At 46.8% G+C, this 12,369-nt stretch overlaps 1 protein-coding gene across 1 annotated transcript in view; it reads left to right on the top strand.

The window, feature by feature from the left end:
- The window catches only part of ccdc138 (coiled-coil domain containing 138), a 14,678-nt gene extending 3,810 nt beyond the window's left edge, over positions 1-10,868 (top strand). Inside the window, exons 7-15 of the mRNA XM_026271052.1 lie at positions 1-33; positions 358-471; positions 5,245-5,361; positions 5,857-5,973; positions 6,552-6,690; positions 8,290-8,466; positions 9,864-10,002; positions 10,080-10,226; positions 10,466-10,868. The exon at positions 1-33 is cut by the window's left edge and continues 45 nt beyond it. Coding sequence (XP_026126837.1) covers positions 1-33; positions 358-471; positions 5,245-5,361; positions 5,857-5,973; positions 6,552-6,690; positions 8,290-8,466; positions 9,864-10,002; positions 10,080-10,221 — 978 coding nt within the window. The 3' untranslated portion in view covers positions 10,222-10,226; positions 10,466-10,868. The remainder of the gene's footprint in view (positions 34-357; positions 472-5,244; positions 5,362-5,856; positions 5,974-6,551; positions 6,691-8,289; positions 8,467-9,863; positions 10,003-10,079; positions 10,227-10,465) is intronic.
- Positions 10,869-12,369: the final 1,501 nt, after the last annotated feature.

The following is a 12,369-nucleotide window of genomic DNA, read 5'->3' as shown; positions in this document are numbered from 1 at the left end:
CGGAAAGTTCAAGCTCGACTGGAGAACCTGCAGGTACAAGACCAGCACTGTTTCTAATACAGTCACTACTCAATAACCACAAGACTGGAAACATTTAGAGTTTCAGATGCTTCGGAAAGTCATCTCTTCTGTTCACAGAGGGTGCATTTATTTGATCAAAAACACAGATTCACACAGAAAGCAGACGATTTACATTACAATAATATTTCATATATTTAACATTGTTTTGGTGCAGTGCAAACGCATTCTTGGTGAGCAGAACAGACTCCTTTGTAAAACATTAAAATGTTAATAAATTCCAAACAGTGGTGTAAATGTACAGGACGAATGAACTCTTGTGTGTGTGTTTTTGTCCAGAGAAAGTACGAGTCCTTCACGACACACAGGAGCCGAGAAACCGCTGCTCCTAAAGCATACGACCCCAAACCCAGCAAACCAGAGAGAGCTCCATCAAACACAGTGGCAGGAAAGGTGAGGTGTGTTCTGTGAGGGTTAGTGAGCGAGAGACTGTTCTGTGAGAGATAGTGAGCGAGGGAGTGTGTTCTGTGAGGGTTAGTGAGCGAGGGAGTGTGTTCTGTGTGGGTTAGTGAGCGAGGGAGTGTGTTCTGTGTGGGTTAGTGAGCGAGGGAGTGTGTTCTGTGTGGGTTAGTGAGCGAGGGAGTGTGTTCTGTGAGGGTTAGTGAGCGAGGGAGTGTGTTCTGTGAGGGTTAGTGAATGAGGGAGTGTGTTCTGTGAGGGTTGGTGAGCGAGGGAGTGTGTTCTGTGAGGGCTAGTGAGCGAGGGAGTGTGTTCTGTGAGGGTTAGTGAGTGAGGGAGTGTGTTCTCTGAGGGTTAGTGAGCGAGGGAGTGTGTTCTCTGAGGGTCAGTGAGCGAGGGAGTGTGTTCTGTGAGGGTTAGTGAGCGAGGGAGTGTGTTCTCTGAGGGTTAGTGAGCGAGGGAGTGTGTTCTGTGAGGGAGTGTGTTCTTTGAGGGTCAGTGAGCGAGGGAGTGTGTTCTGTGAGGGTCGGTGAGCGAGGGAGTGTGTTCTCTGAGGGTTAGTGAGCGAGGGAGTGTGTTCTGTGAGGGTCGGTGAGCGAGGGAGTGTGTTCTGTGAGAGATAGTGAGCGAGGGAGTGTGTTCTCTGAGGGTCAGTGAGCGAGGGAGTGTGTTCTCTGAGGGTCAGTGAGCGAGGGAGTGTGTTCTCTGAGGGTCAGTGAGCGAGGGAGTGTGTTCTCTGAGGGTTAGTGAGCGAGGGAGTGATCTGTGAGGGTTAGTGAGCGAGGGAGTGATCTGTGAGGGTTAGTGAGCGAGGGAGTGATCTGTGAGGGTTAGTGAGCGAGGGAGTGTGTTCTCTGAGGGTCAGTGAGCGAGGGAGTGTGTTCTCTGAGGGTCAGTGAGCGAGGGAGTGTGTTCTGTGAGGGAGTGTGTTCTTTGAGGGTCAGTGAGCGAGGGAGTGTGTTCTGTGAGGGTCAGTGAGCGAGGGAGTGTGTTCTCTGAGGGTTAGTGAGCGAGGGAGTGTGTTCTGTGAGGGTCGGTGAGCGAGGGAGTGTGTTCTGTGAGAGATAGTGAGCGAGGGAGTGTGTTCTCTGAGGGTCAGTGAGCGAGGGAGTGTGTTCTCTGAGGGTCAGTGAGCGAGGGAGTGTGTTCTCTGAGGGTCAGTGAGCGAGGGAGTGTGTTCTCTGAGGGTTAGTGAGCGAGGGAGTGATCTGTGAGGGTTAGTGAGCGAGGGAGTGATCTGTGAGGGTTAGTGAGCGAGGGAGTGTGTTCTCTGAGGGTCAGTGAGCGAGGGAGTGTGTTCTCTGAGGGTCAGTGAGCGAGGGAGTGTGTTCTCTGAGGGTTAGTGAGCGAGGGAGTGATCTGTGAGGGTTAGTGAGCGAGGGAGTGATCTGTGAGGGTTAGTGAGCGAGGGAGTGTGTTCTCTGAGGGTCAGTGAGCGAGGGAGTGTGTTCTGTGAGGGAGTGTGTTCTTTGAGGGTCAGTGAGCGAGGGAGTGTGTTCTTTGAGGGTCGGTGAGCGAGGGAGTGTGTTCTGTGAGGGTCGGTGAGCGAGGGAGTGTGTTCTGTGAGAGATAGTGAGCGAGGGAGTGTGTTCTCTGAGGGTCAGTGAGCGAGGGAGTGTGTTCTCTGAGGGTCAGTGAGCGAGGGAGTGTGTTCTTTGAGGGTCGGTGAGCGAGGGAGTGTGTTCTGTGAGGGTCGGTGAGCGAGGGAGTGTGTTCTGTGAGAGATAGTGAGCGAGGGAGTGTGTTCTCTGAGGGTCAGTGAGCGAGGGAGTGTGTTCTCTGAGGGTCAGTGAGCGAGGGAGTGTGTTCTCTGAGGGTCAGTGAGCGAGGGAGTGTGTTCTCTGAGGGTCAGTGAGCGAGGGAGTGTGTTCTCTGAGGGTCAGGGAGCGAGGGAGTGTGTTCTCTGAGGGTCAGTGAGCGAGGGAGTGTGTTCTCTGAGGGTTAGTGAGCGAGGGAGTGATCTGTGAGGGTTAGTGAGCGAGGGAGTGATCTGTGAGGGTTAGTGAGCGAGGGAGTGTGTTCTCTGAGGGTCAGTGAGCGAGGGAGTGTGTTCTGTGAGGGTCGGTGAGCGAGGGAGTGTGTTCTGTGAGAGATAGTGAGCGAGGGAGTGTGTTCTCTGAGGGTCAGTGAGCGAGGGAGTGTGTTCTTTGAGGGTCGGTGAGCGAGGGAGTGTGTTCTGTGAGGGTCGGTGAGCGAGGGAGTGTGTTCTGTGAGAGATAGTGAGCGAGGGAGTGTGTTCTCTGAGGGTCAGTGAGCGAGGGAGTGTGTTCTCTGAGGGTCAGTGAGCGAGGGAGTGTGTTCTCTGAGGGTCAGTGAGCGAGGGAGTGTGTTCTCTGAGGGTCAGTGAGCGAGGGAGTGATCTGTGAGGGTTAGTGAGCGAGGGAGTGATCTGTGAGGGTTAGTGAGCGAGGGAGTGTGTTCTCTGAGGGTCAGTGAGCGAGGGAGTGTGTTCTCTGAGGGTCAGTGAGCGAGGGAGTGTGTTCTCTGAGGGTCAGTGAGCGAGGGAGTGTGTTCTCTGAGGGTTAGTGAGCGAGGGAGTGATCTGTGAGGGTTAGTGAGCGAGGCAGTGATCTGTGAGGGTTAGTGAGCGAGGGAGTGTGTTCTCTGAGGGTTAGTGAGCGAGGGAGTGTGTTCTGTGAGGGAGTGTGTTCTTTGAGGGTCAGTGAGCGAGGGAGTGTGTTCTTTGAGGGTCGGTGAGCGAGGGAGTGTGTTCTGTGAGGGTCGGTGAGCGAGGGAGTGTGTTCTGTGAGAGATAGTGAGCGAGGGAGTGTGTTCTCTGAGGGTCAGTGAGCGAGGGAGTGTGTTCTCTGAGGGTCAGTGAGCGAGGGAGTGTGTTCTCTGAGGGTTAGTGAGCAAGGGAGTGATCTGTGAGGGTTAGTGAGCGAGGGAGTGATCTGTGAGGGTTAGTGAGCGAGGGAGTGTGTTCTCTGAGGGTTAGTGAGCGAGGGAGTGTGTTCTGTGAGGGAGTTTGTTCTTTGAGGGTCAGTGAGCGAGGGAGTGTGTTCTTTGAGGGTCGGTGAGCGAGGGAGTGTGTTCTGTGAGGGTCGGTGAGCGAGGGAGTGTGTTCTGTGAGAGATAGTGAGCGAGGGAGTGTGTTCTCTGAGGGTCAGTGAGCGAGGGAGTGTGTTCTCTGAGGGTTAGTGAGCGAGGGAGTGATCTGTGAGGGTTAGTGAGCGAGGGAGTGATCTGTGAGGGTTAGTGAGCGAGGGAGTGTGTTCTCTGAGGGTCAGTGAGCGAGGGAGTGTGTTCTCTGAGGGTCAGTGAGCGAGGGAGTGTGTTCTCTGAGGGTCAGTGAGCGAGGGAGTGTGTTCTCTGAGGGTCAGTGAGCGAGGGAGTGTGTTATGTGAGGGTCAGTGAGCGAGGGAGTGTGTTCTGTGAGGGTTAGTGAGCGAGGGAGTGATCTGTGAGGGTCAGTGAGCGAGGGAGTGTGTTCTGTGAGGGTTAGTGAGCGAGGGAGTGTGTTCTCTGAGGGTTAGTGAGCGAGGGAGTGTGTTCTCTGAGGGTCAGTGAGCGAGGGAGTGTGTTCTCTGAGGGTTAGTGAGCGAGGGAGTGATCTGTGAGGGTTAGTGAGTGAGGGAGTGATCTGTGAGAGTTAGTGAGCGAGGGAGTGTGTTCTCTGAGGGTCAGTGAGCGAGGGAGTGTGTTCTCTGAGGGTCAGTGAGCGAGGGAGTGTGTTCTCTGAGGGTTAGTGAGCGAGGGAGTGATCTGTGAGGGTTAGTGAGCGAGGGAGTGATCTGTGAGGGTCAGTGAGCGAGGGAGTGTGTTCTGTGAGGGTCAGTGAGCGAGGGAGTGTGTTCTGTGAGGGTCAGTGAGCGAGGGAGTGTGTTCTCTGAGGGTCAGTGAGCGAGGGAGTGTGTTCTCTGAGGGTCAGTGAGCGAGGGAGTGTGTTCTCTGAGGGTTAGTGAGCGAGGGAGTGATCTGTGAGGGTTAGTGAGCGAGGGAGTGTGTTCTGTGAGGGTTGGTGAGCGAGGGAGTGTGTTCTGTGAGGGCTGGTGAGCGAGGGAGTGATCTGTGAGGGTTAGTGAGCGAGGGAGTGTGTTCTCTGAGGGTTAGTGAGCGAGGGAGTGATCTGTGAGGGTTGGTGAGCGAGGGAGTGTGTTCTGTGAAAGCTGGTGAGCGAGGGAGTGATCTGTGAGGGTTGGTGAGCGAGGGAGTGTGTTCTGTGAGGGATAGTGAGCGAGGGAGTGTGTTCTCTGAGGGTCAGTGAGCGAGGGAGTGTGTTCTCTGAGGGTCAGTGAGCGAGGGAGTGTGTTCTCTGAGGGTTAGTGAGCGAGGGAGTGTGTTCTCTGAGGGTTAGTGAGCGAGGGAGTGTGTTCTCTGAGGGTCAGTGAGCGAGGGAGTGTGTTCTCTGAGGGTCAGTGAGCGAGGGAGTGTGTTCTCTGAGGGTCAGTGAGCGAGGGAGTGTGTTCTGTGAGAGATAGTGAGCGAGGGAGTGTGTTCTCTGAGGGTCAGTGAGCGAGGGAGTGTGTTCTCTGAGGGTCAGTGAGCGAGGGAGTGTGTTCTCTGAGGGTCAGTGAGCGAGGGAGTGTGTTCTCTGAGGGTCAGTGAGCGAGGGAGTGTGTTCTCTGAGGGTCAGTGAGCGAGGGAGTGTGTTCTCTGAGGGTCAGTGAGCGAGGGAGTGTGTTCTGTGAGCGAGGGAGTGTGGATGGAGCGGTTCCCTGCTTCTTGTGACAGTATCTGAAGAGTGACTGGGATATGTGCTGAAGTAAGCTGATCTCTAGAGGTGATGTGTTGTGTGTGTGTGTGTGTGTGTGTGTGTGTGATCAGGCTGCTGCACACGGGCCGCTGCTCAAGCTGCTGACACTGCTGCTGGATTGGCTGGTGGACGGTCAGCTGATGGAGGTCAGAGGTCAGATGTCTTCAGCGCAGGAGAGATGCACCAGGGTCTGTCTTCTCATGAACACACACACACGGAGACTTCAGTGCTCAGTAAAACACATCACACAGACAGTTTCACATGATGATAAATGAAGCGAATCCATTGATTTCTGTACATCATGTATTTTCACGTTTCCTCTGTTCTCATCACTGTGATGTGAAACACCTCGTCCTCATCACTGTTAGTCCAGATGTTTCTCTTCAGTTAGTGTTGTTCATCTAATGAGAATCAGCACTGAATCATTAGACTCGTTAGACTAACGGCTGTAATCACACACGTTTCTGAGCCATATAACGAACGCTGGGATTGAGTTTACTCATTAGCACTTGATTGCTAGTTATTTTTTCCAGCCACACATAACTTTTTTTTTCTTTAAGACAAAATAAATTGAGTCAGTTCTGAGTTGATGGGTTCTGCTGCATGTTCTTAAACCGTAGTGTAGCTGCTGTCTTTGGTTGGAGCTGCACAGTTCAGATGTACACACACTGTGTTGTTGTCAGGTTCTTCCGATGCTGGTGGAGCAGCTTCATGCTGTGATGGAGCCGTCCTCGTCTCTGATGCTGTCTCTGCTGCGCTGCATCTACTGCGTCCTGCTGCATCTGGAGCGCAGCTCGCAGGCAAGACATCACCACAACACACACTCACCTTCTCTAGAGCCGTGTTTGAAGACAGACGTCTCCACAGTTCTCCTGGATCGAGATCACAAATACTCTCACTGCATTATTACAGTTAATAACAAAATCAATGTTTGGAAATATAGACTTACTGACACACTACAGCAGAAGATACAAATAACTGACTTAGAACCAGTTTTAGCTGCTGATAATACTAGTTTTATGATGAATTTGGCCGCTGTATAACAGTCCTTGACTTAGACGATATCTGAACCAGCTGTAGTTTCCTGTATTTTTCTCGAGCTCATTTAAATCTCCTCTTTTCAGCCTTCTATAACTAGATTTTAAATGGGTGATGAAGTACAGTAGTCTAACTGAAAGTCTCAATCTTTGCATTAAAATCAACTGATTATAATTTTTTAAAGATGGCATCAGTCACTCAGTATGTGCATTTAAGGACGTGGTGTAAGGTGATCAAACGTTTTAAAAAGTGCTGTAAAGTAACTTCAAACGAGTATGTAAGGCAGATATGTTTAAAGAAACTGAGTGTGTTCATGTGCTGTCTGTTCTGTGACCTCCAGCACGCTGTCCTGACCTCCACGCTGAGGAGGCTGGGAGAAGAGGTGTCTCGAGGATCACGTGTTCCTCCGCTGTTCAAGAGCTCCTGTCTCCACACACGCTTCCTGTGCTGCCTCATCATCATCAAGACCATCAGTCAAGGTCCACACACACAGATCCACACCAGCAGTTCTCCTCTTTAATCTGATAAACACTTCAGGTTAGGATGTAAGACACATACAGGTGCTGGACATATAATTAGATTATCATCAAAAAGTTGATTTATTTCACTAATTCCACTCAAAAAGTGAGACTTGTATATTATATTCATTCATTACACACAGACTGATATATTTCAAATGTCTCTTTCTTTTAGTTTTGATGATTATAACTGACAACTAAGGAAAATCCCAAATTCAGTATCTCAGAAAATTAATTTCCTTATTTGTCAAGTTTCACTTTTTTAATGGAATTAGTGAAATAAATCAACTTTTTGATGCTAATCTAATTCTATGACCAGCACCTGTAGATCTCATCTTACATCAAGAGTCAGAAACGAATCTGCTTGATATGAGACCTGTGTGAACACACTTTATAAATGAGTGTTTCACAGCACGTGCAGCAGGTGGCAGTGTTGTTGTGATCAGCATTGCTCTTCCTTTCTGACACCAGCTCCCAAACACAAGGACATTAATAACATTACGCTTGAGCTCCTCTTAGCACTGAAATACCTCATTAACAGCAGTCTAATCTCTGTTATATTAGAGGAACATTCAGCCACTCATGAACCTTCATTGTGAGTGTGTTTCTGCATCAGTGTCTCATCAATGGATGCTCTGCAGTGAATGGGTGCCGTCAGAATGAGAGTCTGATAAAAACATCACAGTAATCCACAGCACTCCAGTCCATCAGTGAACATCTGGAGAAGACAAAACCTGAAACACATCCAGCATTAAGATGATTTTAACTGAAATTATGCATATCCTTCCTCCAGTGAAAAAGTGTTCTGGTCTGAATCAGGAGAGAAATCTGCACAGATCAAGCAGCGTTTAAACAGATCTGTGAGAGACAACAGGAGATGCACTTTTTCACTGGAGGAAGTGTTATTATGGATTATAGACTCTCATTCTGACGGCACCCATTCACTGCAGAGCATCCATTGATGCAGTGCTACATTTCTCCAAACCTGATGAAGACACAAACTCCTCCTGATCTCAGATGAACTGAGGATGAACACATTTTCTAGAACTCTTGATCTGTAAATAAACTCTTCCTGTAATCATGACTCATGCTGTCGTTGATCTGAATCTCTCTGTGTGTGAGTGTGAGTGTCAGTGAAGAGTTGGAGAGCTCCAGATGTGTGTCATGGAACAGCTGGCCATTTCTCTCTCTCTCTCTCTCTCTCTCGCTCTCTCTCTCTGTCTCTCTCTCATCTGATCTGATCTGATGTGACCGTGAGAACAACACTCTCTCTAATAAACACGGCTCGCACACAGAGCCGTCGAGGAACCGCAGATCTGTGCTCTCATATTAATCATCTCGCTCCAGGACACTGAACATTACGTGCTGACCACCAGGACAGTTGATCACACAAGAGAACATTATGATCATTTATCCAGCGTTCAGAAGATGTATAGCAGGGTCACAGCTGGATTAGATGCCGTGTTCAGTAGATGATAGTGTGAGATGGATCTGAGTCGGTGGATCTGAAGGCTATCTTCAGTGATGTTCTGAACAGTGGTTTGTGCTTCTGGTCCACAGTGGATGTTCTGGCTCAGGCTGTGGAGGTGTTGTCCGGTGCGGTGCGGACGGATGAAGGACAGGCTCTGTTCCTGGAGTACCAGGCTCTGCCGGTGGTTCTGTCTCTGCTGAGGTCAGGGTGTCCTGGTCTGCTGTCTCCGTCTGTACATGTGCTGCTGCAGATGAGCTCAGACTCACGTGAGGAACTCCTCTTTATCATGAGTGTGTGAAGTCCACTAACCCCAGCTCTGACAGGGTCGTCCTCAGGGTCATCCTCAGGGTCATCCTCAGGGTCATCCTCAGGGTCATCCTCGGGGTCGTCCTCAGGGTCATCCTCGGGGTCGTCCTCAGGGTCATCCTCGGGGTCGTCCTCAGGGTCGTCCACACAGCTGTACATCTTCAGTGTTAAATTCTTAACAGTTATTACTGTGAAATATGAATATCTGTGTAAAATATGATTGGTAAATACTTAGTTTATATTTCATTACATCGTTGCATTCTCTTTCCCTACTCACTATAGTAGTGTCCTGTTAGATATACTATATTTAATCAAAGTTATATTTTATCAGTGAATTCATTTCAATCAGATTTGTATTTATTTCAATCAGATGTATTAGTTTGTTTTATATATTTTCTAATCATTTTATGTTTGTTAAATATTTTTAGGTATTCAAATGTTTTTACATGAATATTTAATAATTTAATAAATTGTATTTAAACTCTATTTATTTCAATCACTTTTTTATCTATTTGTTGTAAATATAAATGTATTACTTGTTCAGAACAAATTTGATTGATTTATAAATTTATTCAATTATATTTAACCATTTATATTTATTTTATTGAAACATCTGTTTACATTGTAAACATTGTATACATTTTAATCAAATTTGTCATTTTACTTATCAAATTTGTTTATTCATTGGTATTCATTTATATTAATGTTTTAATGTATTTATTAAATTCAAATTAATTGATTCATTTTCTTTTTTATCAGATTAAATTTTGCTAATCAAATTTATTTAGTTAAATTATTATTATTATTTTTTTTTATTATTATGTTTATTAATTTTTTTAAATGTATATTTCTCAAACCTGTCCCTGTTGTTAGAGTTATGACGGTTCATGTAATGAGCTCAGGCTCTCTGTGCTGTAGTGATGTGTGTAATGAACCCCTCACAGTGCAGTGCGCTGAACACGTGTGTGTGTGTGTGTGTGTGTGTGTGAGTGTGAGTGTGAGTGTGTTGGGGATGTAGCTGTCAGCAGTGAGTGTGTTAACGAGGCGGCAGGACACTGAGCAGACGCTCATTAGCAGCTTTACAGCAGAGAGAGAGTGGAGCTGGAGCAGAGGTCAGTCTGAGGGTCAGCTGTAATGTGCTCCATGTGTGTGATCTACTTCAGCAGACCCCAGCTCAGCTCAGACCCATTCAGACGTTCGGTTTGAGGGAAATGATTTAATAATAATGTTGAACAGTCAGGTTGTGTGTGGTTTCATCATCATTTACTCTCCATCAGATGTGTGACGTCTCTTTCTTCTGAGCGTGTATCAGCTGTAATCTGTTTGTTTGAGGAGATGGTCTGGTTCTGTCCTGCAGAGATGCTGTCTGGTTTCCTGGAGCAGTGCAGCTCGGAGGACTTCTTCCGCTGTGTCTCTGTGCTGCTGAGAAACCCTCGTCTGGAGCCGGCGCTGCTGGAGAAGATGCTGATGCTGCTGCAGAAACTCTCCAGCATCCGGTCAGTGCTGGCTCCCATCAGCGTGTGTGTGTGTGTGTGTGTATCAGCTGGACACTAATCCTCAGGTGTGTTTTCAGGAAGAACAAGCGTCTGTTCGAAGCCTCGTCGCTGCACTTGCTGCTGCAGGAGATGCACAGGACCAGCGACCGCAGCCAAGCCTTCATCAGCATGAACCTCAGCTCCATCCTGCTCCACCTGGGCATGCTCACACGCTCCTGACACACACTCCTGACACACACGCTCCTCACACACGCTCCTGACACACGCTCCTCACACACTCCTCACACGCTCCTCACACACGCTCCTGACACGCTCCTCACACACGCTCCTCACACACGCTCCTGACACACGCTCCTCACACACTCCTCACACACGCTCCTCACACACGCTCCTCACACTCTCCTCACACACGCTCCTCACACACACTCCTCACACACGCTCCTCACACACTCCTCACACACGCTCCTCACATGATAAACACTCTCTGTCTCCAGTCACTCATGCTCGTGTGAGAGATTCAGGACGTCTGAGCTGCTGATGTTATAATGATCAGTGAATCCTAACAGTGTGTGTGTGTGTAGAGAGTCTGAAGAGGAGGATTGTGAGTGAATAATGAGCACACATCACTATCCGCTCACACTGATGCTGTGATGATAGTTTAGCAGTATAAACCATCAGTGAAGAGCAGCTCGCACCTTCTGCTAAACATCTTTAGTTTCACAGCAGAACCGATATAATCCAGGTCTGGAGCATAAATCATTCCTTCAAACATTTGTAGTGCAGTTTTATTTTTTTGTATACATTGAAATAATGAATTTGATCTTTTATATTGTATACAACGTCTAAATAAATGTTATTAAATTAAATTGCCTCTAATTAGTGATGATGTGCCTGGTTTTATTAGATCATACACTACACACATATTTAGGCCTTGATTTAAGATCTATCTGATGTGGATTAGACCAATTTAACAAAAAAAAGATATAAGCTCATTTAACACACAAATGAAAACCGGTCACATTACTGTAATAATAATAATAAACCGAATGCGTTTCAAATTCACGATAACTATATATATATATATATATTTAATCAATAAATCCAGGTTAATTACATCTCATACAATTCTATCTAATTAAATATTTATTATTCCAGAGCTGTAGCCATACTTTAGCCATGTTCATACTTTTTAACTAAATTATTTCTATAATGGCTAGATTTGTGCTGATTTGAAGTAATTTGAATAAATGCATAAAAAAAAGATTTAATTAAATCAAATGGTTAATAATAACCTATGCAGTGTTTTTATATGGGTGCAAAATTTTTAAATGTTAATACGGAGTAAACCATATGCAATTAAACATTAAAATTTAAGCTCAATTGTTTTTTGTATATGAATTATTTTTATTTTATTTTTGCTTCATCACTAGCACCATCAAAAACTATCAAAATAATGACTGTTTCCAAACGGGTTTCCTGAACACGCCCCCTGTCTGTCATTGGTCCTCCACTCAGTTAGCCCCGCCCTACTCTCAGGTGATTGGTGGAGTCAGTATGAATGTTTGCTGGAGCTGAATGAGTTGTTGTGTTGAGTCCGGATGGATCTGGTCTGGTCTGGTCTGGTCTGGTCTGGTCTGGTGTGTGTGCTGTAATGGAGGAAAGCTCTGCTGGAGGCCGTGTCTCTCAGGATCCTCCGCTGAGTCTGGCTCCAGGGTTACACACATGTGCTGCTTAGATCATGTGAGACTCCAGACAGACTTCCAGATTGAAGTCTTGATTTCTTTTGGCAGGAACATTGACTCGTTCTTCATCCCGTCGTGATCGCCTCATTTCTGCAGGACAAGCGTCACCAGACAGTTACAAAAATAAAGACTGTTTTCTGAGCTGTTTGCCTGGTTGGCATTGGTTAGTCCTTACTGATATCTACATTTATAACATCTCCAGTGAAGCAAAGCTCAGGTCATGAACTTCATTGAGATGAAGATCTCTACAAACACACTGACAAATACAGCTCTGATAACCAACACTGGAAATTAACTATCAACTTAAACAGTATTATCAACATTTACTGACATTTTTTTTTTTTTTCTAGCAAAATTATATGGTAGACACACACACACACAGCTGAGGTCAAAAGTTTTCACGCCCCTTTCAGAATCTGCTAAATGTTATTTTACCAAAATAAAAGTGGTCATATAAAATGCATGTTATTGTTTATTTAGTACTCATCTGAATAAGATATTTTACATAATAGACTCTTACTGTCATGATTCTGCCCTCGTGTCCTTGGTTTTTCCTAGTCTTGAGGCAGGATCATGGCAGACCCGTGTTTTGTGTACAAGCGCATGGCCTTGCCTTTGGGCCATG

The sequence above is a fragment of the Carassius auratus genome, chromosome 9 (genome assembly GCF_003368295.1).
Source record: "Carassius auratus strain Wakin chromosome 9, ASM336829v1, whole genome shotgun sequence".
NCBI lineage: Eukaryota > Metazoa > Chordata > Actinopteri > Cypriniformes > Cyprinidae > Carassius > Carassius auratus.
Note: the sequence above shows the minus strand (reverse complement) of the source record. Positions and strands in the feature narration are given on the sequence as shown.